Source organism: Papaver somniferum, chromosome 11, assembly GCF_003573695.1.
Source record: "Papaver somniferum cultivar HN1 chromosome 11, ASM357369v1, whole genome shotgun sequence".
In the NCBI taxonomy this organism is placed as follows: Eukaryota; Viridiplantae; Streptophyta; class Magnoliopsida; order Ranunculales; family Papaveraceae; genus Papaver; species Papaver somniferum.
Window position 1 is genome coordinate 4803345 of NC_039368.1, and position 24554 is coordinate 4827898.

At 35.8% G+C, this 24554-nt stretch overlaps 1 protein-coding gene across 2 annotated transcripts; it reads left to right on the forward strand.

Annotated features, from left to right (window-relative positions):
• Positions 1–6062: 6062 nt before the first annotated feature.
• LOC113322025 (DNA polymerase epsilon catalytic subunit A-like) lies at positions 6063–23232 on the forward strand. Of its 2 annotated transcripts, none has more exons than XM_026570025.1 (49): positions 6063–6389; positions 6469–6534; positions 6646–6705; positions 6803–6898; positions 7138–7298; positions 7410–7498; positions 7596–7813; positions 7927–8013; positions 8102–8236; positions 8446–8568; positions 8826–8909; positions 9028–9192; positions 9385–9561; positions 9840–9953; positions 10344–10448; positions 10890–11008; positions 11095–11236; positions 11315–11409; positions 11583–11688; positions 11781–11860; positions 11967–12143; positions 12274–12361; positions 12515–12595; positions 12689–12832; positions 13196–13291; positions 13431–13631; positions 14349–14397; positions 14491–14633; positions 14721–15121; positions 15708–15846; positions 15931–16128; positions 16244–16318; positions 17251–17441; positions 17687–17870; positions 17951–18015; positions 18200–18332; positions 18414–18515; positions 18628–18711; positions 19049–19123; positions 19279–19338; positions 19422–19672; positions 19749–19797; positions 20016–20176; positions 20263–20329; positions 21003–21149; positions 21312–21482; positions 21576–21788; positions 21885–21991; positions 22522–23232. In XM_026570025.1, the coding sequence occupies exons 1-49, from the start codon at positions 6216–6218 to the stop codon at positions 22880–22882; spliced, it is 6609 nt and encodes a 2202-aa protein (XP_026425810.1). In that variant the 5' UTR covers positions 6063–6215; the 3' UTR covers positions 22883–23232. The 2 variants fall into 2 exon arrangements, with proteins under 2 accessions (XP_026425810.1, XP_026425809.1); XM_026570024.1 differs by having other exon boundaries at positions 6216–6389; positions 14488–14633.
• Positions 23233–24554: the final 1322 nt, after the last annotated feature.

Here is a 24554-nt window from a genome sequence, read left to right on the forward strand (position 1 = left end):
GACTAGTACCCACATCTCTCGACGAATGTCTACTCCTCTTGAAGCCCCTGTCTAAGTCCTCAAATGATTCATCCTTGTTTGGATCAGGCAAGTCTTTGATTTGTTTTTGTAAAACCTTTACTTGTGTACTTGTGAGGGCCTCACCTTTTTTGATGCATGGAGTCAATGTTTCTGCCAATTGAAGACATCACTTTTTCTATTTTACATATCAAGATAAAGTATATTAGTACAAAAAAATATAGCGTCATGAAACATATTAGCAGAAATGTAAAATGGCAGCATGAAAAATAACAACTTTACTTACCGTCTTGAAATATAACGCCTTCCAATCCACATCAAATGCACTTTTCTTCTCGGTTTCACGCTTCTTTTTTTCTTGAGCCTTTTGGATATGTATCGCCGCTTCCGGTTCATTATTGATCACATGAGGATTACCAAAATGGTAATACCATTTTAAATAACCTTCTTCAGCATCCTTCGTGCCTAGAGCAGGAATGAGCTCCCTCATATGGACTTGGTATTGTTCATTATTACGGTCGTTCCAAACATCAATACTTGGCACTGGGTTGTAGTTGAGCACAACATTGGCACTTTTTGTGGAGGAGAAATTAACACACAATTTGAAGTATTCTTTAGTGACTTTTTGTTGCACATAACCATATTGGTGGAGAACTCGACGTGGATTGGCCATTACGTACCCTAGAGGATGAAACAAAGGCCCTCTGTAGGATTCCAAACTTGAAAAAATACGACCATCAATCTCTTCTCCAAACTGATCTTTCTTTAGATCTATGTAAGGATCAAATATCACATCTTCAACAGTGAGAGCATTCATTTTCAACCTTAAAGCAACTATCTTCTCTTTTTCGTGCTTTACTTGGGTACTAGTGAATATAAACTTTTTTCCTGTAGGACCAGTTTCATCCTCTTCCCAAGATGTAGAAGGGCTCATGTTCGGAAAGTGGTCATATACCCATGCCTAACAAATTATATATAAACATAAAAAATGAATATATACATAAAAATATATATATATATATATATATATATATATATATATATATATATATATATATATATATATATATATATATATATATATATATATATATATATATATATATATATATATATATATATATATATATAAAACAAAACTGTAATTATGTAAATTACCTGAAAAGACCAACATTCCCAACAACTTCAGTGGCTCCAACCCTCGAAGCTTTTCGAAAACTATCAAGTAAATAAGCGAGGGTGGCGGTGCCCCAAGAATACTTTCTGGTCTCCTGGAAATCTTTTAACCATTGTAGATAGTGAGCATTTACTCGATTCCCCGAGTTATCAGGAAAGAATATGGTACCAAGGGAATACAATAGGTATGCGGTGGCTGTACGAAGAGCTCTTGTTTTATCTATCACCTCCTTATGTACTACTTCAGCCTCAGGTGTACCTCCAAACATATCTTTCAGATTCTTCAAAAATATATTTTTGACAGGTATAGATGGACCTTCTTTTGTTTCATTTGGTTTATCTCCACCAGCCCACTTAAATTGTTTCTCCGTCTCAGCTTGCTCTCATCTAAGTGTGTCTTTGACAAGGGCATAAAGATCTGTCCAACGCATATTGTTGTCAAAACCTTCAGAACCAGCTTTTCCTTTAATGTCTAAGTTCAAGATTTGCTTCACACCATCCGGCGTTATTGTCATCTCCCAGAATGGGAGATGAAAAGTATCGGTTTCTAGCCAATATCACTCTCTAAAGGCACTGGCAAGAATAAAATCAAACTCATGCCGATGGTATAAAATTCCATTACCTAACCCTGTATCCAATACAAGATCACGAACCACTTTACATTCTTCACCTAACGGCCAATGAGCAGCCTTTTGATGTTTCATTTTATTTACCGCAATTTCATGATCATACAGAGAATATATAAATAACAAATTTGTTAAATTTATAAATTATACCAAATAATTAATATATCAAGTTGAACAAAATAAGTGAAAATTTTGAGATTATTACCCTGCTTTCGCAAACCTTAGCATCCCATGAATGTGGATAACTAAATAAGACCACAGATTGATCTGGCGTCTCACCCCAAAGTCTTCCATTCTTCTTCTTAGGCAACAAAATATCTCTACCTTTAGGAATATGCTTGCCTTTTGGTGAAGGTTTCTTCCTCGGCTTCTTTTCATTTACTTGAGGTTGAGGTGTAGCTTCAGGTGAAGCAACAACAACTTCTTTCGCTTTGCTTTGAACAACAAATTCTTCTTCTTCTTCAATCTCTTCATCATCATCAGATTCTTATTCATTTGGTGCATCCCTAATCAAAAGTGTAATATCTGTCCTAATTTTAAGGGCATTTTCGTCTTTTACCAAAAGGACAATTTTGTAATTTTACTTATAAGGGTATTTTGGTAATTTTACTTCTTTTTGGTAACAACCACTTAAATATGATTATAAATCATGCTCATTTCCTTTCTTGCCAATAATAATAATAATTAGGAAAAAAATTAAAAAAAAAACGTTATGGTTAGTAATTAATATTAATTACCAAAATTTGACACTTGTCGATTGGTCATTGGCTGTTAGACTTTGATTATTAATGATTTTTTTTTTTAATAATGGGATTATTAATGAATTTACCTTGTGTGGGGCTGATAAAGAGGAGAAACGTCACAGAAGTGTCTGAATAAATATTAATGCTGCATGTCAACGTTTGATAGGTTATTAGTTGTTAATTGAAATCATAAAAGGAAAACCTTAAATTTTGCCATGAGTTTTTGTTTGACCAAAACTCCTAAGCACGTGGACTTAAGCTTAGGATTTTTTGATTTCTTTATCTGTTAAGTATTTGCTATATAAGGGTTATACGAGAAGAAAATAAGAAAAGAAAAAAGACCTAGCCGCAACTTTTCTTTTCCATTCCATTATTAGTTTTTATAGTTGTGAGAAAGAAAACTAAAAACTTTGATGTAGAAGAATATCTAGAGATTTTCATTGTTATTGAAGATGTAATTTCGGTGATAAAGCTATTTGTTGTAGTATTTTGGATTTGCGATTTGAGGTAGGCGCAACACAATCAAAAACCTTCTTTTTATTTAAGTTTCTTTTAATTAATTTTATTTTGTAAGTTTTGATTCATATATGAATGATAATCGATGTTGTGAGTATGATTATGTATGTTGGGCTGCGGTCCATAGATTGTGATTCTTAAAAACAACTATGATGGGATACGAGATATCCTTGGGAACGGTTTTGTTCCCTAAACCCACGTGGGGCTCCCTAGGGCGAGCGGATTTGATGTGATTGATTTGATTGTTCTTATGGATGTGGTGTTTCCATGTATTTGTGATGCTATTAACCATGCTAGTTGTTTTAAAAAGAATTGAAAATGTTTGATAAAATGTTTTGTTGCTTCTTTTCCTACTGGGTGTCACAACTCACGTCGTTTAATGACAAAAAATTCCAGATTTTATGGCACCACAAGGAGTTAATGGCGGAAAAGCGTAGAGATCGGTTTTGGTGCTATTATTAGTAGTTTGCATATGATTTATGATTGGGATTGTAATAAAATATCATCAACTCTTTTAGATGATTTAATTAGTTATTTATTGGTTATTAAAGCTTTAAAGATTATTGGATTAATGTATAACCAAAGAAAACAATGCTTTGTTTAGACTACTCTATTTGATTGAATAATGGAAATTTCTGTATCATGTCAGTTTGACTGTGTATCATAATTATTATATAATACGTTTTTGTCTCATTTTTTTTAAGTTACATGTAAAAATCTCTCAATATGTACATATAAAAATTTCATAATTTTCTGAGTTTCAGAAGTATTTTTAAATCAATTGTTTTCACTGTACAAGGATCAGACGTTTTCTGTCAGATTCAATTTTACTGAAGTTGTCTATTTTTTTTAAATATTCTATGTCATGTTTTAGCCTTTAGAGTCTACTGAAAACTCAAAGATGGTTCTTTTATCTTTTCATAATGATCGACCAAAGAAAATTTGAAGTTGTGAGTGAATTGATATGATTTTTCTAAAACGAATCGTCACTGTTGTACGTTTCTGCAGTACTGGTCAACTACTCGTTTGACTATGGTCAAAAGGTATTTAAGATAAACTAAAAATCCTAGATATTTTATTACTGGATAGGCGATAAGTTTGGATTCAGAATATATAATTATAATAATCTATGGATTTTTATTGGACTCAGTAAAATTATTTGAGTGACCTGGCGTCAGTTTCTGTCTTATGAATCTTTCTTAAAAACGTAATTATTTTGGATTTAATCTGGAACTTTTAACGGTGAAATTAATTTTTCTGATAAAGTATATTTCTTTAGGGTTCATGTAAATTAAAAATCACGTCAAATTAACGGTTAAATGTTCCGAAAAGAATTTTTATGTATCCGCTGCAACAGAATTTCTGAATTAAACATAAATAAAGATTAAACAAAGAATTAGTCGTTTGGACTTGGGCCAAGTATGGAAGTCAGGGCCTGATATTTAAGGTAGCATTTTGGATTTTGGATTTGGGTTGAAATCCAGGCCCGAAATTTGGGTTGTTACAAAAAGTGTACCTTCCGATGCCACCGGTAATTCAAATTGTTCCCCTTGAATTTGTAGATCATGTTCCGTGTATTGGAAAATATTATCTTCCTCTTGAGGTGCTTCAGGATATCTTGAGCTACTTCCTTCAATCATATCCTTCTTTTTCTTAGCATCCTCGTGGAGACCTCTATAATCTACCCCACAATGAATATCATGGAGAGGTGTAGGAGTATCTTTTGGCGTTAAATCATTTTCTCTCGTCTTTTTAGCCTTTACTCTATCAGGATTCCTGCAAATTACAAGAAATAGAATTTATAGAATCAATATTGATGGATTAGTAAACACAAGCCAATCTATAAAAAATAAATAAATTAATGTTTAGGATTAATTACGACTAGGTTATTCTAGAGAAAAACAAACCGTAAAACAGATTACGGTTCACAAAAAATTCGAACCCATCTGTAACAAGTTACGGTTGGAAACTAAATGCATAGTTCCTAGCGTAATCAAGTATGAAATTTCCTAAGACTTACAGGAAGAATTACTGTTAGATTTTCCTATGGATAAAAAAATCGTAAGAAGTTACAGGAAGTATGCATAGTTCCTAGCCGTAATCAATTCTAACCCAAACGTAACTACTTATCGTTGGAAATTTTGTGTAACAAACCCTAGCCGATATCACATGCAAATATATTTACGGTTTGAAGTTCTTCCAAAACCATTACGTAACACCTTCAGCAGTTCAAATTGTAACCCTAATTTCAATTCGATTTCATCAATCTAACTTATTTTAAGCACAAAACCGAGTAAAAAAAGATGGGTTTGTCGATTAATACCTAACATACACCATAGGTTGTTGTTGAGGAGTTTGAAAATTTGATTCTTCAGTTGATTGAATTGGTTGTTGATGATGAAGTTGAGGTTGATTGAGATGTTGATTACCATCACTGGAATCAATTTACTTCTTCCGACGATGTTAAGTTTTTCAAATCGCCGATTAATTGAAAACGATGAAATGAATTCAATGGATTTGAAAGTTACGGTGAAGAAGATGAAGAGAAAGAGAAGAAGAAGAAGAGGAGTAGTTGAAATATGAACAATGAAGAATAAATTAGGTTTTGTTTCTGTTTTTAAGTTTGAATTTTAATTGAAAGGTAATTTGGACAATTACTACTAAATCAAAAATATCCTGTAACCAGATTTTTGGTCATTAAATATCCAAATAAAACCCTTCTGTTGGAATTTGACGCCCCAATAATAATTTTCATTAAAAAACAAAAAAGTGCCGAAAATCGGACTCAATAAGGTCGCATCCATAAATGCCCACTGCCCAGCATAAAACTAGAGCCTTCCGGCCCTTTTCCCAACTCGTTCCATCCAGGTTGGAGATACCGTAAATAATTAACATCCAAAGGGACAATCTCGTCATATGAATATAAACCCCCTTTATCGAGCGGGAAAATGGTTTTAGCTTTATTAGCTAGAGGCGGCAAAATCACACACAGTAGAGAGATTTCAAGATCTCCTTCTTCATTTTCCCCCAAATCCCATTCTCACCGACTCATCTCCGGCGGATCTATCCATTCAATCCACAAATCTAGGGTTTCCAATTTCTATTTATTAGCCCGAATTCGAATTAACCTTAGAAAATGAGTGATAGTAGATGGAAAAATCGAAGTAATAATAGAGATGGAGATTCATCGCGAAGTTTTAAGAAGCAGAAATTTGTTAAAAATGTTGAGGAAGAAAGAGAAAGTAAATTAGGGTTTGATGTTTTCTCTGAAGGTGATAAGAGATTGGGATGGTTACTCACTTCATCTTCTGTAAGTCAGTCTCTTAGTAGTAACTCTTATCAGTATTGTAAGTGTTGTTTTGATTTGGTTATGTGTTTCGATTTTGTAGTCATCGTGGGAAGACCAAGAGACGAGGAAGGTTTATAGTTGTGTGGATCTCTATTTTGTTTGTCAGGTAAGGGTTTTGAACTAATTTAGGGATTTTTTTTTTTTTTTTTGATTTGATGAGTTTAGTGTGTGTGGATGACTAATTGTTTGGTTCTTTTGATGTTTAATTTTGTTTTAGGATGGGACTACGTTTAAATCGAAGTATAAATTTCAACCTTATTTCTATGCGGCAACCAAAGTATAAGTTGTGAATTATTGCACATGAGAATGTTTAGTGTTAATTGAATTGAGTTTTGTTATTCTATTGGTTGCTAATTTTGAACTTAATGTTGTAGCCTAAAATGGAAACGGGTGTGGAGGCATATCTTAAACGACGATATGAAGGGCAAATTGCTGATGTAGAAATTGTAGAGAAAGAGGACCTTGCTTTAGTGAGTTAACTACTTGTCTTGCTTTTAGTGTATTATGAATATATGATTGTGTTTATTGATTTATAATGCGATTCAATTTGATGTATATGCTCATTTTACTTTGGATTACTGTAACTTCAGTTTCAGTAGACAGAAATTAGTTGTTCATCTTTTGCTGTGTGGTGTAGATATTTTCTGATCGTTGTGCTGCTAGTATTTTCCATAATGTGTGATGTAACTTCAAGGTTTGCTTTTCTCAGAAAAACCACTTATCTGGCATGCGAAAGTCATATCTCAAGATATCCTTCGACACTATTCAGCATTTGATGCATGTAAAAAATGATTTACTGCACGTTGTTCAAAGAAACCAGGAAAAGAATGATGCTGCGGAAGCATATGAATCGATATTATCTGGAAAGAGGTGAGGTGTCATTCTGTGCTCTATCTTTATATTATTTCAGAATTTACACATAATACTTTACTGTGTTACCTGGGTTTAGTTGATGTATTATGCCTTTATGACATGTTACAGCAACCAAAGACCTCTAGATTTTATAGATTGCATTGTTGATCTCCGGGAGTATGATGTTCCGTATCATGTACGGTTTGCTATTGATAAAGGTGATTCTCATATCAAACATTTGACCCTAGTTTACTTCATTTCTTAGAACAAATTTGTAATGTGTGATTGCTTACAAGTTCGAGAGCTTTTATGCAGACATAAGGTGCGGTCAGTGGTATGATGTTAGTGTATCCAGCGCTGGTGTTATTCTTGAGAGAAGAACAGATCTTTTACAACGTGCTGAAGTTCATGTTTGTGCATTTGATATTGAGACAACAAAGCTTCCTTTGAAATTTCCTGATGCTGAATATGATCAAGTAATGATGATATCGTACATGGTGGATGGGCAAGGGTACCTTATAATTAATAGAGAGGTTGGCTTGGCAACTTAAATCTTTCTGAAGTAACAACTCTAAGCCTCTTTGCTAACAACAGTATCTTCTGTGAGTTCAGTTATCGCTGATTAATATTCCAATTGGATTTTCAGTGTGTGGGGGAGGATATAGAAGATTTGGAGTACACTCCCAAACCAGAATTTGAAGGATGTTTCACAGTGAAAAATGTGAAAAATGAGGTACCACCAAATAGGTTGTTTTGGTTTGAAGTCCAAATTTGTTGCACATAGTTCCACATCTTTATCATTTGTCATCTGTTCTTGGCAGGTCGAACTCATCAAACAATGGTTTTCACATATGCAAGAGGTGAAACCTGGTATTTACGTGACGTACAATGGAGATTTTTTTGATTGGCCTTTTCTTGAAATTAGAGCAGCACACCATGGACTTTCGATGAGTGATGTATGTGTTTGTTCCGAAAGTGGATTTTTCTTTTTGATTGGTTATTTAATTGGTATAGAAAGTATCATTTTACATTGACTGCATTTCAATGTCATCGTCTCAAGCAAATGCTTGTATCTGCATACTTCTGTAACCCTTTTAAATGTGTTAGCCGGTCTATTGAAGTTCTTTGTGGCCCACATTTTAATGTTTTCTGATTGTGTTTGCAGGAGATAGGATTTCTATGTGACAGAAATCAAGGGGAATGTCGTGCTAAATTCGCTTGCCATATGGATTGTTTTGCTTGGGTCAAACGTGATAGTTATCTCCCTCAAGGAAGCCAGGGTCTAAAGGTGCAAAACATTATGTAGTCGTTCTGTCATTTATTTGAACTTACTTTAAAGATTAGTAAATAAATATTTGTCTCTAAAAGCATGATAAATGAACATGCATTTTAATACGAAAAAAATGAAGGCTCAAATACCTTATGCTCACTTTTAGTGGTTAGTCTCATAGTGCAGTTGTTTGATCACATTTTTTTTTCTTTGTGCTATCAAGGGCTCTAGGTTTTAACATTTTTTTTGTCTTTTGTCTTTTATCTCTCTTTTAGGCTGTTACTAAGGCCAAGTTGGGTTATGATCCATTAGAAGTCGATCCTGAGGATATGGTTCGCTTTGCCATGGAACAACCACAGGTGCTAGTTCAGTGGTTATTTTTGTTCATATTCAATAAAATTATTTAATATTTTGTGCATTCGTTTATAAAATAAATTACGAATGTATCTGACTTATTTATGAAATATTTTCCACCAGACAATGGCGTCTTATTCTGTATCAGACGCTGTTGCAACTTACTTCCTTTATATGACATATGTTCATCCGTTTATATTCTCGCTTGCTACAATTATACCTATGCCGCCTGATGAGGTATTGCGGAAAGGAAGTGGTACTCTTTGTGAGATGCTTCTTATGGTTCAGGTGGGTTCTCTGTAGAACCTGTATTGTTTTTTACATATTTATCGCTAACTGTATCTTGCAACTCTTTTGGTTTTCTGATGTGATGCTTCTTTTCATCATGTTTTGCTGTTTCTTTTCTAACTGAGCATCTTTTGTTTGTGTTATTTGTTTAGCCTGTAGTTAAACAGAGTTTAACTTTCACAATGTTTACAGGCTTACATGGCAAATGTTATCTGTCCTAATAAACACCAAGCAGAGCTAGAGAAGTTTCATAACAACCAGCTTTTAGAGAGCGAAACTTATATTGGTGGCCATGTGGAATGTCTTGAAAGTGGTGTTTTCAGATCTGATCTACCCACTAAATTTCAACTTGATCCAGCTGCTTATGAGGTGATTTTTAAGTCTACGTGACTACATGAAAATTCTTTGTCTTAAAATTTTCCTTGATGCTAACTGTATGTTTATGCAAAATATTTAATGCACGTAACATGTCGTACTTCCATATTTGTTTTGTCATATTCTGGCTTACATGTGATAGCTTGTTGTACTCAGTTATCCTGTCATATGATTTTTTGCTGGAAGTAATTCCACAAGTCATTGTTACTCAGGTATACCGTTTTTTTTTCAAAGATTTGATTGACATCTTTATATTGTACTTCAATTTTCAGCAATTAATCTGCAACCTTGATCGTGATCTTCAATATGCAATAAGAGTAGAGGGTAAGATGGATTTGGATTCAGTCTCCAACTATGGCGAAGTAAAGAACGCTATCCTTGAAAAGGTACTCATATATCTTGTGTCAAATGACGAAACCATTGCTCAGTTATTTTTGTTCCCATGTATGTTTTATGTTCTACATATTGAGTTTTCATAATTGTTTGCTTTAGTTGTTAGTCTTTCCTAGCAACGCATGGTGATAGGCTAGCTATGATCTAATCATGGAAATTATGTTTCTTTATTCCTTGTTAGGTACCTTTTTTTTGTTGTTTTGGCAGCCTGTATTTCCTGTACTTAAATTTCCCATGAGTTGGCATTAGAATGTTACATAAGTTTGTGTTCGTTACTTTCTTTTTATCTTAAGGTCTGCTATGCTGGAATTGTCCAATGGAAAATACACGAATCTTTATTAGTTATTTACTGATATAAACCTTTTCTTCAATGCGAACTGTAGCTAGAGATGCTGCGTGATGAGCCCATACGCGAAGAGCCCCCACTTATATATCATTTAGATGTTGCTGCAATGTATCCAAATATCATTTTAACAAATAGGCTTCAGGTATGGTTGACATCTATATACCTGCTCTAAATTCTCTGTTGTAGTTAACGATCTCTTTCAGGCACTGACTTCTAGACACTGAGCTTTAGGTTCTCATTTCCAGATAATACTAGTAACATTATATTTTCTTCAGAATTTCCACCCGCCAGAGTCACAATCTGCTTATATGCTAATCAGTTGAACATTAGATGACTCATGGATATTGCAGATCCTAAGCAAATATTCAGTGTCCTCAGCTAAATATGATGTGAAAGCTGATCTTGTATTCATTTCTTGACCGATCAGTCTAACATGAAAATCTGAGGGATATTTTCCTGATGTAGTTGAGGATTTATTCTGTTTTGCGTGTCCTGGGCACATAAATGTTTTAGATCATCGTTGTAGGAAGATGTTGCTCCATTCAGATACTTTTAAGGTTGAATTTTCTTTGTGCGTTTTCAGCCCCCTTCGATAGTTTCAGATGAAATCTGCACCGCATGTGACTTTAACCGCCCTGGAAAAACCTGTCTGCGGACTCTAGAATGGGTTTGGCGTGGAGAAACCTTCACCGCAAAGAAAAGGTTTACTTTTGCTCTGCTTATGTTATTTACAAGCATAGCAATAGCAATGATGACCACTGACATCTGGTCATAATTTTCGATATCAGTGACTATTATCATTTGAAGAGGCAAATTGAGTCTGAGCTAGTTGATAATGTACGTGGTCAAATAGCAAAATCTTTTCTAGACCTTCCCAAGACTGAGCAACAAGTAAAACTGAAAGACCGGCTAAAGAAGTATTGCCAAAAGGTAAACACATGACTGTTTAATAAGAAATTTTTTCCTGGTTAAGGATACTTTACTACTAACCATGCTAATCCGTTACAGGCATATAAAAGGGTCCTCGACAAACCAGTCACAGAGGTGCGAGAAGCAGGGATATGCATGCGTGAAAATCCTTTTTATGTTGACACAGTTCGTAGGTAGTGCATAAGCTCTTCAGTAGCCCCTTACTAGATTACCATACTGTTATTATGTAATTAGGGCGATACTTGGAACAGGTGCAAGTAGGATTTCTAATATTAAGCTAAATACTCAGATGGTTCTTTTTTACTTTGTACTTTCCAAGTGATATTCTTCCTTTTCAAAAATTTAGTTTCAGGGATAGAAGGTACGAATATAAAGGACTTAATAAAGTCTGGAAGGGGAAACTAGGAGATGCAAAGGCCATTGGGAATTCTATAAAGATCCAGGAAGCACAAGTATAATGATTTTCAGTTCCTTGAGCACTTTGTGTAATATGCATTATCATTTCTGGTTCCGTGTATTTAATGTCTCCTTATGGTGTTTGCAGGATATGGTAGTTCTCTATGATTCTTTACAGCTTGCTCACAAATGTATTCTAAATTCCTTCTATGGATATGTCATGCGAAAGTGAGTGCTTATTGTTCTTTTGGCATCCTGTTAGTTATTATGGTTTTTCATTATCTTTTTTTTGCTTTTTTTATCATCTAAAAAAGATTTTCGTGATCGACTTTAGGGGTGCAAGATGGTACTCGATGGAAATGGCTGGTGTAGTTACTTATACCGGAGCAAAAATAATTCAGAATGCTCGTGTATTAGTTGAAAAAATTGGGAGACCATTGGAGTTGGATACAGACGGTATCTGGTGTGCACTTCCTGGGTCTTTTCCAGAGAACTTTACCTTCAAAACAAAGTAATGCACAAGTTTCTTCCACATTTCCTATACTGATTATTGGCCCCAGACTGTTACTTCAACTTTTCGTGTCCCTCTTATTTGCTTTTGGTTATTTAGCTTATAATCTCTTTTGTTATATGCATATCAGAGACTTGAAGAAAAAGTTGACAATCTCGTATCCTTGTGTCATGCTTAATGTTGATGTCGCAAGAAACAACACAAATGATCAATACCAGGTGAGCAGGGCACTTCAATTAACATTAATTTCCCACTTCCAGCTATCAAGCGGTTATGATTATACAATGTAGCTAGTTATTTAGCAAACCCCTTGTTCGTTTCATGCCATGAAAAAGCTCAGCACATTTTTGATTAGTCTCATGCCATGACAGACACTCGAAGATCCTATCAATAAGACATATACTACACAAAGCGAATGCTCTATTGAATTTGAAGTGGATGGTCCATATAAGGTGAGATGAAGCAGCTCATTAGTTTCTTTAGTTTATACATTTTTCTTCTCGAAGCTCACAGTGAGTCCTTTGGCCCATATCTGTGGTTCACAGGCGATGATCCTACCAGCTTCAAAGGAAGAGGGGATATTAATTAAGAAGCGGTATGCTGTTTTTAATGACGACGGAACCATTGCGGAGCTTAAAGGTTTTGAAATTAAGCGTAGAGGTGAGCTTAAGCTCATCAAAGTTTTCCAGGTTTGCTTTGTTTCTTCTGCAATTTCCTTGGTTTTGTGTTTTCATTTCTGTACTCCGTTTGTATCTTATTTTTAATTGTCCTTCTCCAACAATTCCAATGTCCATCCAATCCCTGCACTATCTGTCAATCATGATAAATATTCATCTATATGCATATCTGATGCCCAAATAGGTAAGTGTGATTGTTATTCTGCATCTTAATTATAGGAATTAGATAATAGGTAAGTGTGTCATTGTCCAACACTAGCAATATGTTTCTAGCTTATAGCTTAATTCAACATTTTACCCTTTGTAAGGAATGTTATTTGCATCATCATTATGGTGTATGCTTGTGGCCTTTTCTGAACTTCAACTTGATCACAGGCCGAGGTTTTCGACAAGTTCCTCGATGGGCAAACCCTCGAGCAATGTTATTCGGCAGTTGCAGCTGTTGCTAACCGCTGGCTTGATCTTCTTGACGTATGCCTCTCTATCTTGCTTCACTGTATTATATTATTAAGTTTCGTTGGAGGTAGTTTTTACTATTCTCGTTAAAACGAAAGTTACTCATGGGAATATGGTTGGAAGAATTCTGACGGGTTTAAATATAATTTGTTAGAATCAAGGAATCGATGTTGCTGATAAAGAGTTGCTTGATTACATATCGGAATCAAGCACCATGAGTAAATCTTTAGCAGACTATGGAGAGCAGAAGTCGTGTGCTGTGACCACTGCAAGGCGACTTGCTGATTTTCTTGGTGATGCAATGGTTAAAGATAAAGGACTCCGTTGTCAGTATATAGTTGCACGTGAGCCACAAGTACGTATCCTTGCTCCAATTCGGGGCACTCTGCATGTTTTTGTTGGTGAATTACCTTCTTGATTCTGGGCGGTTCATTATCTTAACATAACTATGAAATATAATTGGTTCATCTTTATTCTTTAGACGTGCTTATACATTCTGAAAGATCATGTCTTAAAAGATGGATGCATCTCTTGTTTTGAGTGATGTGAGTCATTATTCTTGGAAGAGATCCAGACAGGGGTGTTGCTTGTGAGATTACAAATAATTGGTGACAGAAAATTTATGCCACGTGTGGCCCATCTCTCCCTCTCTCTCTCTCTCTCTTTCTCTTTCTCATCATACCGTGACAATTTTAGTTTTGTGTTAACTTATGAAACAACAGAATAATTTGTTGTGCAAGTCCTATTAGATACTCCACTATGTGGCTTATGCGCATTCCTTGAACGAGACATACGTACAGTTAATGAGTCATTTTTCTTTGCATCAATAGAATACATGTCTTGTTTAAGTGGGTACCTAGTGGCGTTCCTTTGCAATTTGCTGCCAGTTTTGGTTGTGGATTGGTCTGTCACGGCAGGGGTTTGTGGCAGTTTGTTCGGTGCATTATCCCACCTTTTACATTCACAAACCTGCTATATATTTTGTCTGATTTATGGGTTATAGTGGCTTTGTCATTTATCTGTTTTCCTATTATTGTTTCAAAAATAATTTTTTTTCTATTTGCAAATTCAGGGAAGTTCAGTAAGTGAACGTGCGATTCCAGTTGCAATATTTGGGTCTGGTATGGTTCAGTTATCATTTCTGATTATGTTTTACATTATATTGGCATTGGTAATAAAACATGGGAGCGATAGTATTATTCTGTCTTCAGCAGATGTTATGGAGCATTATGTGCGGAAGTGGTGCAGAATATCATCAGTTGGGGACTTCCGATCCATAGTTGACTGGTCCTATTATAAGCAGCGACTTGGTTCAACAATTCAAAAAATTATTACTATTCCTGCAGCTATGCAAAAGGTGCTTGGTGTCTAGTTCCAAATATTAATTTCAGTTTCCTTCTATGTTGCATTATTACTATAATTTTCTGAAAAAAGTTTTTTACAGGTTGCGAACCCTGTCCCAAGAGTAATTCATCCTGATTGGCTACATAAAAGAGTTCGTGAAAAGGATGACAAGTTTCGCCAACGGAAATTGGTTGATATGTTCAGTCCGATGATAAAAGGTCATAATGCTCAAACGGATACTAACGATGTGGGGGAAGAAGCAGGCATTGAAGATCTAGAGGATTTCGGAAACAAAGGTGTCGGTTCTGAAATTGGACCGAGGCCTATAGTTCGCAGCTACGAAGTCAACAAAGGACAGTCAGCAGAGCAATTTTCTCCGCGGGTTTCCCTTGAACAGTCAACTACCATCACCTATGAAAATATTGACAGGAATGTTGATTATCAGGCGTGGCTTGCGGTAAAGAAGCGAAAATGGAAAGATACCCGCGAGGAAAAAAATAGGTACTTGCATATAGATGCTTAATTTCTTGCTGTGCATTACTACGCTTATAAGGGTCGTTGGATTTGTTGGTAGGGGGATGTTAAGTGCATTTTGATTGAGCTGAGAACATGGAGTAGAAACCCTAGCTCCTGCAACTTGACCTCGTTACTATGTGGAGTTAAGTTACCACATAAGCATATATAAGAAAGTATAATTGTGTTCTTCTTAACAAACAGATTGCAAAACAGAGTACTTTGGATAGAAATACCACTAGCCACCTTATGTGCATTTTAAAATGGAACTTATGAAGCTTCATGCTTCATGTTGGAAGGTTTATGAATGAGTTGTCCGGAGAATAAGGCTTCTGACATTATTTTGATATCTGTGCAAAAATTCAATTTTGCTTCAGCTCAGATGAGCCACTACTCTTTAGCTTGTAAACTCATTCTGTTTCAGTTTGAATGCATGACTTTTTCAAGAAGATATTGAAATAGAAATAATAATGCAGTCTTTCTTTGAACTGTGTTTTTTTCCTATATGCCATTGACTCGTTAGATAAGAATTCTTCATCAAATATCTTCTCCTTATTAACATTAATCCTTGCAGGTTGAAGAGATTCCGTCAGTCAGATGGCATCTCTGAGTTGCCTGCTGCCATTCACACACGTAAAAAAGGTCAAGGTCTGAATGGAGTTAGTTCATTTCTTAAGAGAAATGAACTGTCGCTTGCTCGAACATACTGGCAGGTGATACACTTTATTTGCATTTTCTTTGATTTTTCCCTGATCGCTTCTTTTATGAATGCTTAATTTGATTATTTTGTGTTTCAGATACTACAGCTTGTTCCGTGTCCAGAAGCTGGTCACTTTTTTGCTTGGGTTGTAGCTGACGGTATGATGCTCAAGGTTCCAATTCATGTTCCTAGAGTATTTTACCTCAACACGAAAGCACCAATCACAGAAGAATTTCCTGGCAAGCGTGTGAACAGAATCCTTCCACATTCTCATCCTAGCTTTACTCTAATTGAGGTGCATCCTGTGTTATAATGTAGTTACGTAGTACAAATTAAAACATATGCTGTTAGAGTTGTTTCACCATTTTACAGTCTAACACCTATTTCTGTTATCGTGGTGTGTTTACTAGGTGGTAACTGAAGAAGACCAGTTTAAATTGGAAAGGAAGAAACTGGCTGCTCACCTTGCAGACCCGGAAGTTGAGGTTAGATATGTAATTATTTCATTATTAGTAGCGAAGTAAGATAATTTCACTGATCTTGTCCTCTTCTTTGGTCACAAGCCTTTTACTTCTGCCAACCATTTAATTTCACTACGCAGCTTTGGCTTTCATATAAATTTTTGGTTGTCATTGCTGCTTGAGGTTTACAATTAGTATGAGTACGCATTGAGCCTTCAGTCATTAGTATCTGCAGATATTTTTCCTCCATAAAGTTACTGTTCCGAAGATCTTATAGTCTAGGCTTTCTTATTTTTATTGATTGTTTTGTTTGATCTCAAGTTTTGGGTCTCCAGAAGAACGATCCAGTTTCTGGGTACCCAAGAACGATGTCAATGGATCCATTCTTTATATATTTCCAGTGTTAGTAACTTAATATAGTCTTCTGATGCATGTAATTTTGTTAATGATTATGCATTTCGTCATTGATATTTTATGCAGAGGTTGTGGCTTGTAGGCTTAGTCCTAAATTGTTATTCCCTTCGTCCAAGTTATATAGACCTGTTGGGTTTTTTCCCGACAGGTTAAGAATTGCATTGCTTTCATTTTTTTTGCAGATATTTTCCTACTGCCCTTTGAACTACTCCCATAAATTAAAGGATTATTAAAAATTATTGAGGTTCCTTGCTTTCGTCCATGTTTTTAGAAACATCTTTACATGTAGAGTGGTTTGACTTTTGGCTGTTAAGCTTGAACGTGGAAATTTTAAAGCATACACAGATATTCTGTCAGATTTGGAAGTTATGGTCGTCTGTTACCCCATGGCTACAAAACTACACTGCAACTTCCTTCTATTTTTTATCATAGTTAAGTAGGGCATGCGATTGTAAAATTTATTCTAATTGATCAATCCTGTCAGTTTGTTCAAGTATATGTTCAATTATTATATTGATCTAATTGTTGATATTTTTTGTCAGGGTATATATGAGACAAAGGTGCCATTAGAATTTAATGCTATCCTTCAGATTGGTTGTGTATGTAAAGTGGACAAGGTGGCTAAAAACCGAAACCCTCAGGAAGGTTGGAAACTGGAGGAACTGCAAATGAAGACCACTACAGAATGCTCTTATCTGGCACAATCCATTGGTTTCTTCTACTTGTATCACAGGTATGCAGTTCACCTGATGTGTGTATTTATTGTATGAAATGCAAGATAAATCTTCTATGGCAACCCACAAAGAAATTATTAAATATGAATAAGAACACAAAACATAAGAAAAATAGTTCCCTGGTAACCTACGAAGAAAATGTAAACAATGAATAAGAACACAGAACATAAGAATTCTACCCTTCCTATAGTAAATACTATGTAGTAATGCTACTCTGATGATTTGGTTTTGATTTCTTTTTCAGCATATCTGAAGCCCGAGCAATTTATGCAACATATTTTCCTGCATCTAGTACAATAATAGTTATCGTGGTCAATCCTTTCCAAAACAAAGAATTAACCACGTCTATTTTAGAGAAGCAATTTCGTGAAGCGTGCCAAGCATTATCTGTTGAACCTTCTTTGTCTGGAAAAAAATGCACTTCCAAGGTGAATATATAGTGTTAAGCGTTCAGATATCTGGATCTACTTACTCTGTCACATGGTTCTGATCTCTGGTTAAAAATCAGGTGGAGTATGTTGGACATGTCAAAGATGCTGAAAGGCTTTTGCAAAGAGCAATCATTGATTACAGGTTTCTTTCTTTTCCTTATTGTTTGACTATAAATCTTACACCATCTGCAAATCATAGCTAATCTGATACTTATGCCAGTGATGGAGCATCTTGTGTCCTTGCCATGAAGTCTTTCTAATGTCTTAATTGGGCTGAGTCTGATGTATTTGTTAATTGTCATTGTGCTTGTAATTATTCATGGCAGACATGAACATCATGGACCTGCAATTGGTGTCATTGAGTGTCCAGATGTTCATTCAGTAAGGTCAGGAATACGTGTTCTCGATGATTTCCCATGTGTCAGCATTCCTTGCAATGCCCGTGATAGCAACTATCAGGTAGAATCTGTTTTCTTAGCTGTTTGGTACACGTTTGCTAGCTGTTTCCACTCACTAGTCCATATTGAACTTCCTGTATAGGCCCTTGGGTGGCAAATCATTGCTGCAAAAATTGGAATGCAACGATGTGCTGCATCTTCCCAGTGGTTGAAGGAGAGAATCTCACTTTCAAGATATGCACATGTAATATATGCTTTACATCCCTCACTTGTTTTCTCCTTAAAGTTAAACAAATCTGAGGGTGCAGAAAAGAGAGTGTGAAATTCTATTTACCATCTTAACATGTTTGGAACAGGTTCCGTTGGGGAATTTTGAACTTGATTGGCTTCTATTTACAGCGGATACGTTCCTTTCTAGGGCTTTGCGTGATCAGCAACAGGTTATCTCTATTTTTACCCTGTATAATGAGGCCAGATTAGTTTCTCATTTTTTACATGCCATAGAAATAGTGAGTGGTAGTTTTCTTTAGGTGTTTTAAAATGGAACTGTCATTTCACTCACATTAGTTCTCTTGGAATAAGTATTTCCAATCTGCTCGAGAGAGACTAGTTGTACTTGCCTCACAAGATTTTTAGTTAATTTTTCCAATCATGGAATGGAGAAAACTGTTCTGCTTTTTTGGCAGAGATCTTCGGTGCTTTGACCGCTGTCTTCTGAAAATTCTGGTTGAAGTTCTTCGTAGCCAAGCACATTAACCAGTCTTCTTGCTTATACAGTTATTATGGATATCTGATGATGGCATTCCAGATCTAGGAGGCATTAATGAGGATGATACATGCTTTGCAGATGAAGTAAGTATCAGGATATCAAAAAAAAAACTACTACCGAGCTGATTTTTTTCTGTTTCACATGGATGTTTTAGTCTCCATTTAGTTATATTTTCTCTACCTGGAGGGGTTTGGTTCTGTTATACAGCTTCTCATTTTCTGGTGGTTTCTCCTTACAGGTCAGCCATCCTGTTCTTACCTACCCCGGAGCCTATCGAAAAGTCTCCGTGGAGCTAAAGGTTTTATTTTTCAGAAAGCAGATAATGTACTTCTTTTAAGCTTTCCGACTAACAATCTTTAATGTCATTACTGTCTTGTGTAGATTCATCACCTGGCTGTAAATGCTCTTCTGAAGAGCAACCAAATCAATGAGATGGAAGGAGGAGCCTTGTTTGGATTTGACCTTGATATTTCTGGAGCACATGAACAAAGTGGCCTTGATGAGGCTGGTGCATGTGCATCTGCATTTCGTGTGCTTAAGCAGTTGATTCAGAGATGCATTCAGGATGCAATCAAATTTGGAAATGTATACGCCGATGCATTACTGCAACATCTCTACAGATGGTTTTGTAGGTAAGAACTATACCCATTTTTTATATGCATTTTCTTCTTGGGCTCCTTTAATTGTCCTTGTTCACCTTCCCTGCAGTCCACAGTCAAAACTCCATGATCCAGCTCTGCACCGGGTATTACACAAGGTAACAAAAAGGATCCAAAGAAACTAGAATTCCTTTTTCTCAATGCTCTGACTCGAAATCATGAAAGATACTTTGCTTAGTTAATTTTCTATGCTTATCATGAATCTTGTTAGTTCTCGTCATGTTCATATGCCTATCTCCATCTTATTTTGAACGAGTTCTCGATGTATATTTCATCCTTCACTGATTATCGAAAATTTGTTACCGAGTATTGACAGATCATGGAGAAGGTGTTTGCTTTGTTGCTTGCTGAGTTCCGGAAATTAGGGGCAAAAATCATATTCGCGGACTTCTCGAAGATTATTATTGACACTGGAAAGTCAGATCTATCTGCTGCTCAAGCTTACTGTGATTGTTTATTAAAAACACTGCAGACCAGGTGGGGCAAGGTAGAATTAGGAAATGGGTTTGAAGAAGTTAGTTATTTCCCCCCCAAAGCTAAGTCGTTCTCTTGCTGTTTTGTAGAGATCTTTTCGAGTGGGTTGAGCTTGAACCCCTGCACTTCTTCCACTCATTGCTATTCATGGATCAGGTTTGTCCTTGGACTTCTCTTTTTCTTTTTCACTGACGGATATTGATTTCAGTGCTTCCGAAATAAAGCCTCTAACAAAAATTGTGCCATGCGAAATTGATATTACTGCATGTTAAGGGCCAGAAATACACTAGGGATACAATTTTATGTCATAACACCGCACTCGGTCAGAACAATGGAATCAGTTACAAGAAAAATCTTGTCTGAGTGTTTAGTCTCTGAAACGATTTAAGAGCACATGAATTGGTGAAATAAGTCGATAACCATAGAGAAAAAGGTTAATGACTGTGCTTGATATCCTGTGGCAACCATGTTATACTAATAGTCTGCTATCGAGTTAGCTTGAGGAGTTTAATAAAATTTCGGTCCAGGTTCACGCGTGAGCTAACCCGAAGTCAGTATAGACGTTGAACTGTTGATTAACCATGAGTTAAGTGCGATACCTGAACTAATGTTTTCTAAATTGGGGCTGATCTAGATGAGTAACTTGCTGTACGGCCAGAGTACTCTGGACCGTGATTTAGAGATTTAAAAACATGCCAATTAGCCGATCACATCTGCTGAGCCTCAGTTCACATGAAAAGTTGACATGCTGTTAATGTTATGATATTAAGCCATTTGCATGGTTCTTACAGTTCTTTACAGAAGAGTAATTTTTTGATTTCATTTGCAGTACAACTATGGCGCGATCCAGGCTAAAGCCGATGGAGCATCTTCTGCAGATGTTTCAAAGGCTCCTGATGATTGTATAGCAGATGAACCCCAGATTGACATTGTATCGAACTGGAATATATCAGAGTACTTGCCGAAGGTGACTCAGGTAGGTCAATAAGTAATGCCCATAAGCTTAGTAAAGTTGTCAATGCAACACGTAATGAGTGGTAACATGAAATAGGATTTCCTATACCAACTATGATGTACAATTACTTAGTCCTAATCATGCCAGTCTTTATTAATTCAACTTCTGGAATCGGCCTTGCAGGATCATTTTATTTTAATTGTCTCCGAATTTTTGTATAAACCATGGAGGTATGCACAAGAGCAAGCTGCAGTTAGAGCATCCTCAGTAGATGGCAGCCTGTGCACTCCGTCAATAACCGGTGCAGCTGCTGAGTCTTTTGAAATACAGCTGACAGCATATCTTAAAGAGCAGGTTTGGCGACAGATAATGACAAAGATTTTGTATGAATTTCATTGTTTCAAATATTATAAGCCGTGGTATTGATTTGTATTTAAATGTCTACAGGTCAGCTCCTTTTTTACGGAGAAACTTCTTAAGATTGTACGTGATATCACTCAACATTTTAAGACGAATAAATCTAGGAATGATGGGCAGCAATCTCATGAATTGCCTCATGTAGCTGGCTCCAGCTCACATACAGGGGATGCTGCATTAGATTTCATTAAGCATGTCTGTGCTGTTCTTGCTCTTGACCGTAGTGTTCAACATAACGCTCTGGTAAGGCTTCTAATATTTCTTAGAAATTCAGCTATACCTTTTGAATGGATAAAGATTGATAAAGCAATATTATTTGGCCCATATCTTTTCTCACAGGTGCTGAGAAGGAACCTCTTAAAATTTGTCCGTGTTAAGGAGTTTGATCCAGTAGCAGAGTTTCGAAACCCCTGTGTGTCGTTCACCTTACCAAATGTGATTTGCAGGTAATTTGAAAGGAGATACTAATCTTATTTTATTGATACTTGAACATTATTACTGACTAACATGCTCTGTCCTGGATAATTCGTCATGATTTTTTCTTTTTGTTTAGTTTTCTTACAAGAATAAAAATGAATTTTTCTTTCACTTAATATCATTTAAGAGGTTTAATTGAATATTTTCTGCAAAAAAAATTATTGAACTGGTGGTTAGGGAGTTTCTACTCCCACAATGAGTTGAATGACTGAAAATATATATGTTTCACCTCAGAGAATAATTGTTAGATATCAGAGAAACATCGTTTTCTTTTCACTTAGTTACTTGGATCGTTTCTGATTTCTCTGAGTGTGAAACTCATCATCTGACCATGGTTAACTGGATTCATCTAGTTGCTCTCTGGTTTTGTTTTAAGGGTATTATGGTTAATTGTTTGCTTGTCTAGTTTGTTGATTGCGTCTTTCTAGTTGCGATTTCTGATATTGTTTGATGGGTATCATGTTAAACTAATTTCTGATTTGGTTTACCGTCTTTTTAGCTACTGCAATGACTGCCGAGACTTGGATCTATGCCGTGATTCAGCTTTACTTTCAGATGAGTGGCGATGTGCTGTACCACAGTGTGGGCAGCCTTACAACCGTGAGGTGATGGAGAATGCACTTCTCCAAATAGTTCGTCAGAGAGAACGCCTCTACCATATTCAGGATCTCGTGTGTCTCAAGTGCAACCATATAAAAGCTGCCCATTTAGCTGAACAATGCAAGTGTGCTGGCGCATTCAAGTGCAAAGAAGATGCATCTGAATACCACAGCAAAATGCAAGTTTTCCTAAATATTGCTGTTCGTCAAAATTTTCAACTTCTTCAAGAGGCCATCTCATGGATATTAGAAGTTCAATAATGGTTCACAATACATTTCCAATTCATCTGTAGATTTTTGTGTACATAAGTTGTCCGAGCAGATTAGAAGCACCAAACTGTAAATATCCTAACCCTCATCATAGAGTGAACTTAGTAGGCATGAGCAATTCAGAACTAGAGGATGAACATATCTGCAAGGTTTTTGACTATCATTATTTATTTATCCCGGTTTCTTCAATGCATCTTTGTGAGTGTATCTGTAAGCCTCTGTAACATTTTCTAATTACAAATAGTAATAGCTTAAAGAGAATTGCAATGTCTCAACAAGAGAAAACTGACACATCTCTGTATTCAACCTGGTAACGCTATTAAATAATTTCCTTTTTTGCTGACAAACTTGTACAAATCTTACCCATTACTATTCATCAAGTCAGCCTAGCTGCCTCCTCTTCCTCATAGACATGAATAATCTTTGTGAAAACTACGGGGAGACCCATTCTCCATGATGTTTCTACTGTGAAACCCATGCTCCCAAAATTACAGGCGCGCACCCAAATTTTGGAAGAAAATTATTCTCAAACTCAAAATATATAAAATTTTGTTTCTGTCTTTTTTCTTCTTCTTCTTCTTCGTCTTTTTTTCTTCTTTTTCTTTTCCACTATACCTAGATCTCAGAAAAAGGGAGAGATTCGATTGATTTCGAGAACAAGTTCATGCCTAAATTCGATTGATCTCAACAGCAGCACCAAATCGTCTTCTTCTTCGAATTAACGACGAACACTCTTACTACCGATTCTCTTCATTACAATTTAAATTCACTACTGTTATTAATGGTAGCAGCAAAAATCCCTAAATGGGTTTGTAGAACACGGTTTGGTCATCATAGATTTATGATCAAAACTTGTTTTCAATGAAGATTTGAAATGAATTTCAGATTTTTATGAAACTCTCAGCCGTGAATTGAGTTGGAGTAAGCATTACTGGATGAGTTGTGAAGAAGATTTAATTGCAGATGATGGTGTAAATACATGAAAGAAGATGATGGTGTAAATACATGATTTTGACCAAGAGCCCCCGAATAACTGAGATAATGGTTTGCGTGGGAGTTAATGAAACATGAAAGAAGATGATGATGTGGTTATGACTGCACAACATGTCATTCAGTCGAGAAACTGTCTGCATAACATGTTATGCATTCGTGAAAATGGATGCATAACCTGTTATGCATCTACAAAATTTGTTGCATAACTTGTTATGCAGTCCAGAAAACCTGCATAACCTGTTGTGCTTCCGAAAATATGGCTACATAATGCATTATGCATCGAGAAAATAGATGCATAACCTGATATGCATCCGTAAATATGGATGCATACTGCATTATGCATCAATTTTTTATATGTACGGCTAAAATCAACCAAAACAATGGTTACATAACTTGTTATAGATGCATAACTTGTTATGCAGTCACCAAAAACGATGCATAACACATGACTGCATAATGGTTAAGTATCAAGTTTTCAAAAAATTTCCCTAAAATGAGGATCACCTCCGATTTTTTCGTTAAAAACAAAAATTTGATATTCTTGTTTGTACTCGTTGCGTAGCTCTTTTAAAAAGATTTCCAACGATATAAAATTTGTAAAATTCTAAGGCGCTGATTTTTAGATATGTTATGTCCAAGTTGCGCTGCCAATTATACCCCTGAAAAAGAT

Bases quoted from the DNA above. Each gene is read 5' to 3' on its own strand.
- LOC113322025 (XM_026570024.1), top strand. From the start codon at position 6,216: ATGAGTGATAGTAGATGGAAAAATCGAAGTAATAATAGAGATGGAGAT. The intron at 8,910-9,027 runs GTGCTAGTTCAG...ATTTTCCACCAG, and splicing joins TTGCCATGGAACAACCACAG to ACAATGGCGTCTTATTCTGT. The intron at 17,871-17,950 runs GTGAATATATAG...GTTAAAAATCAG, and splicing joins GAAAAAAATGCACTTCCAAG to GTGGAGTATGTTGGACATGT.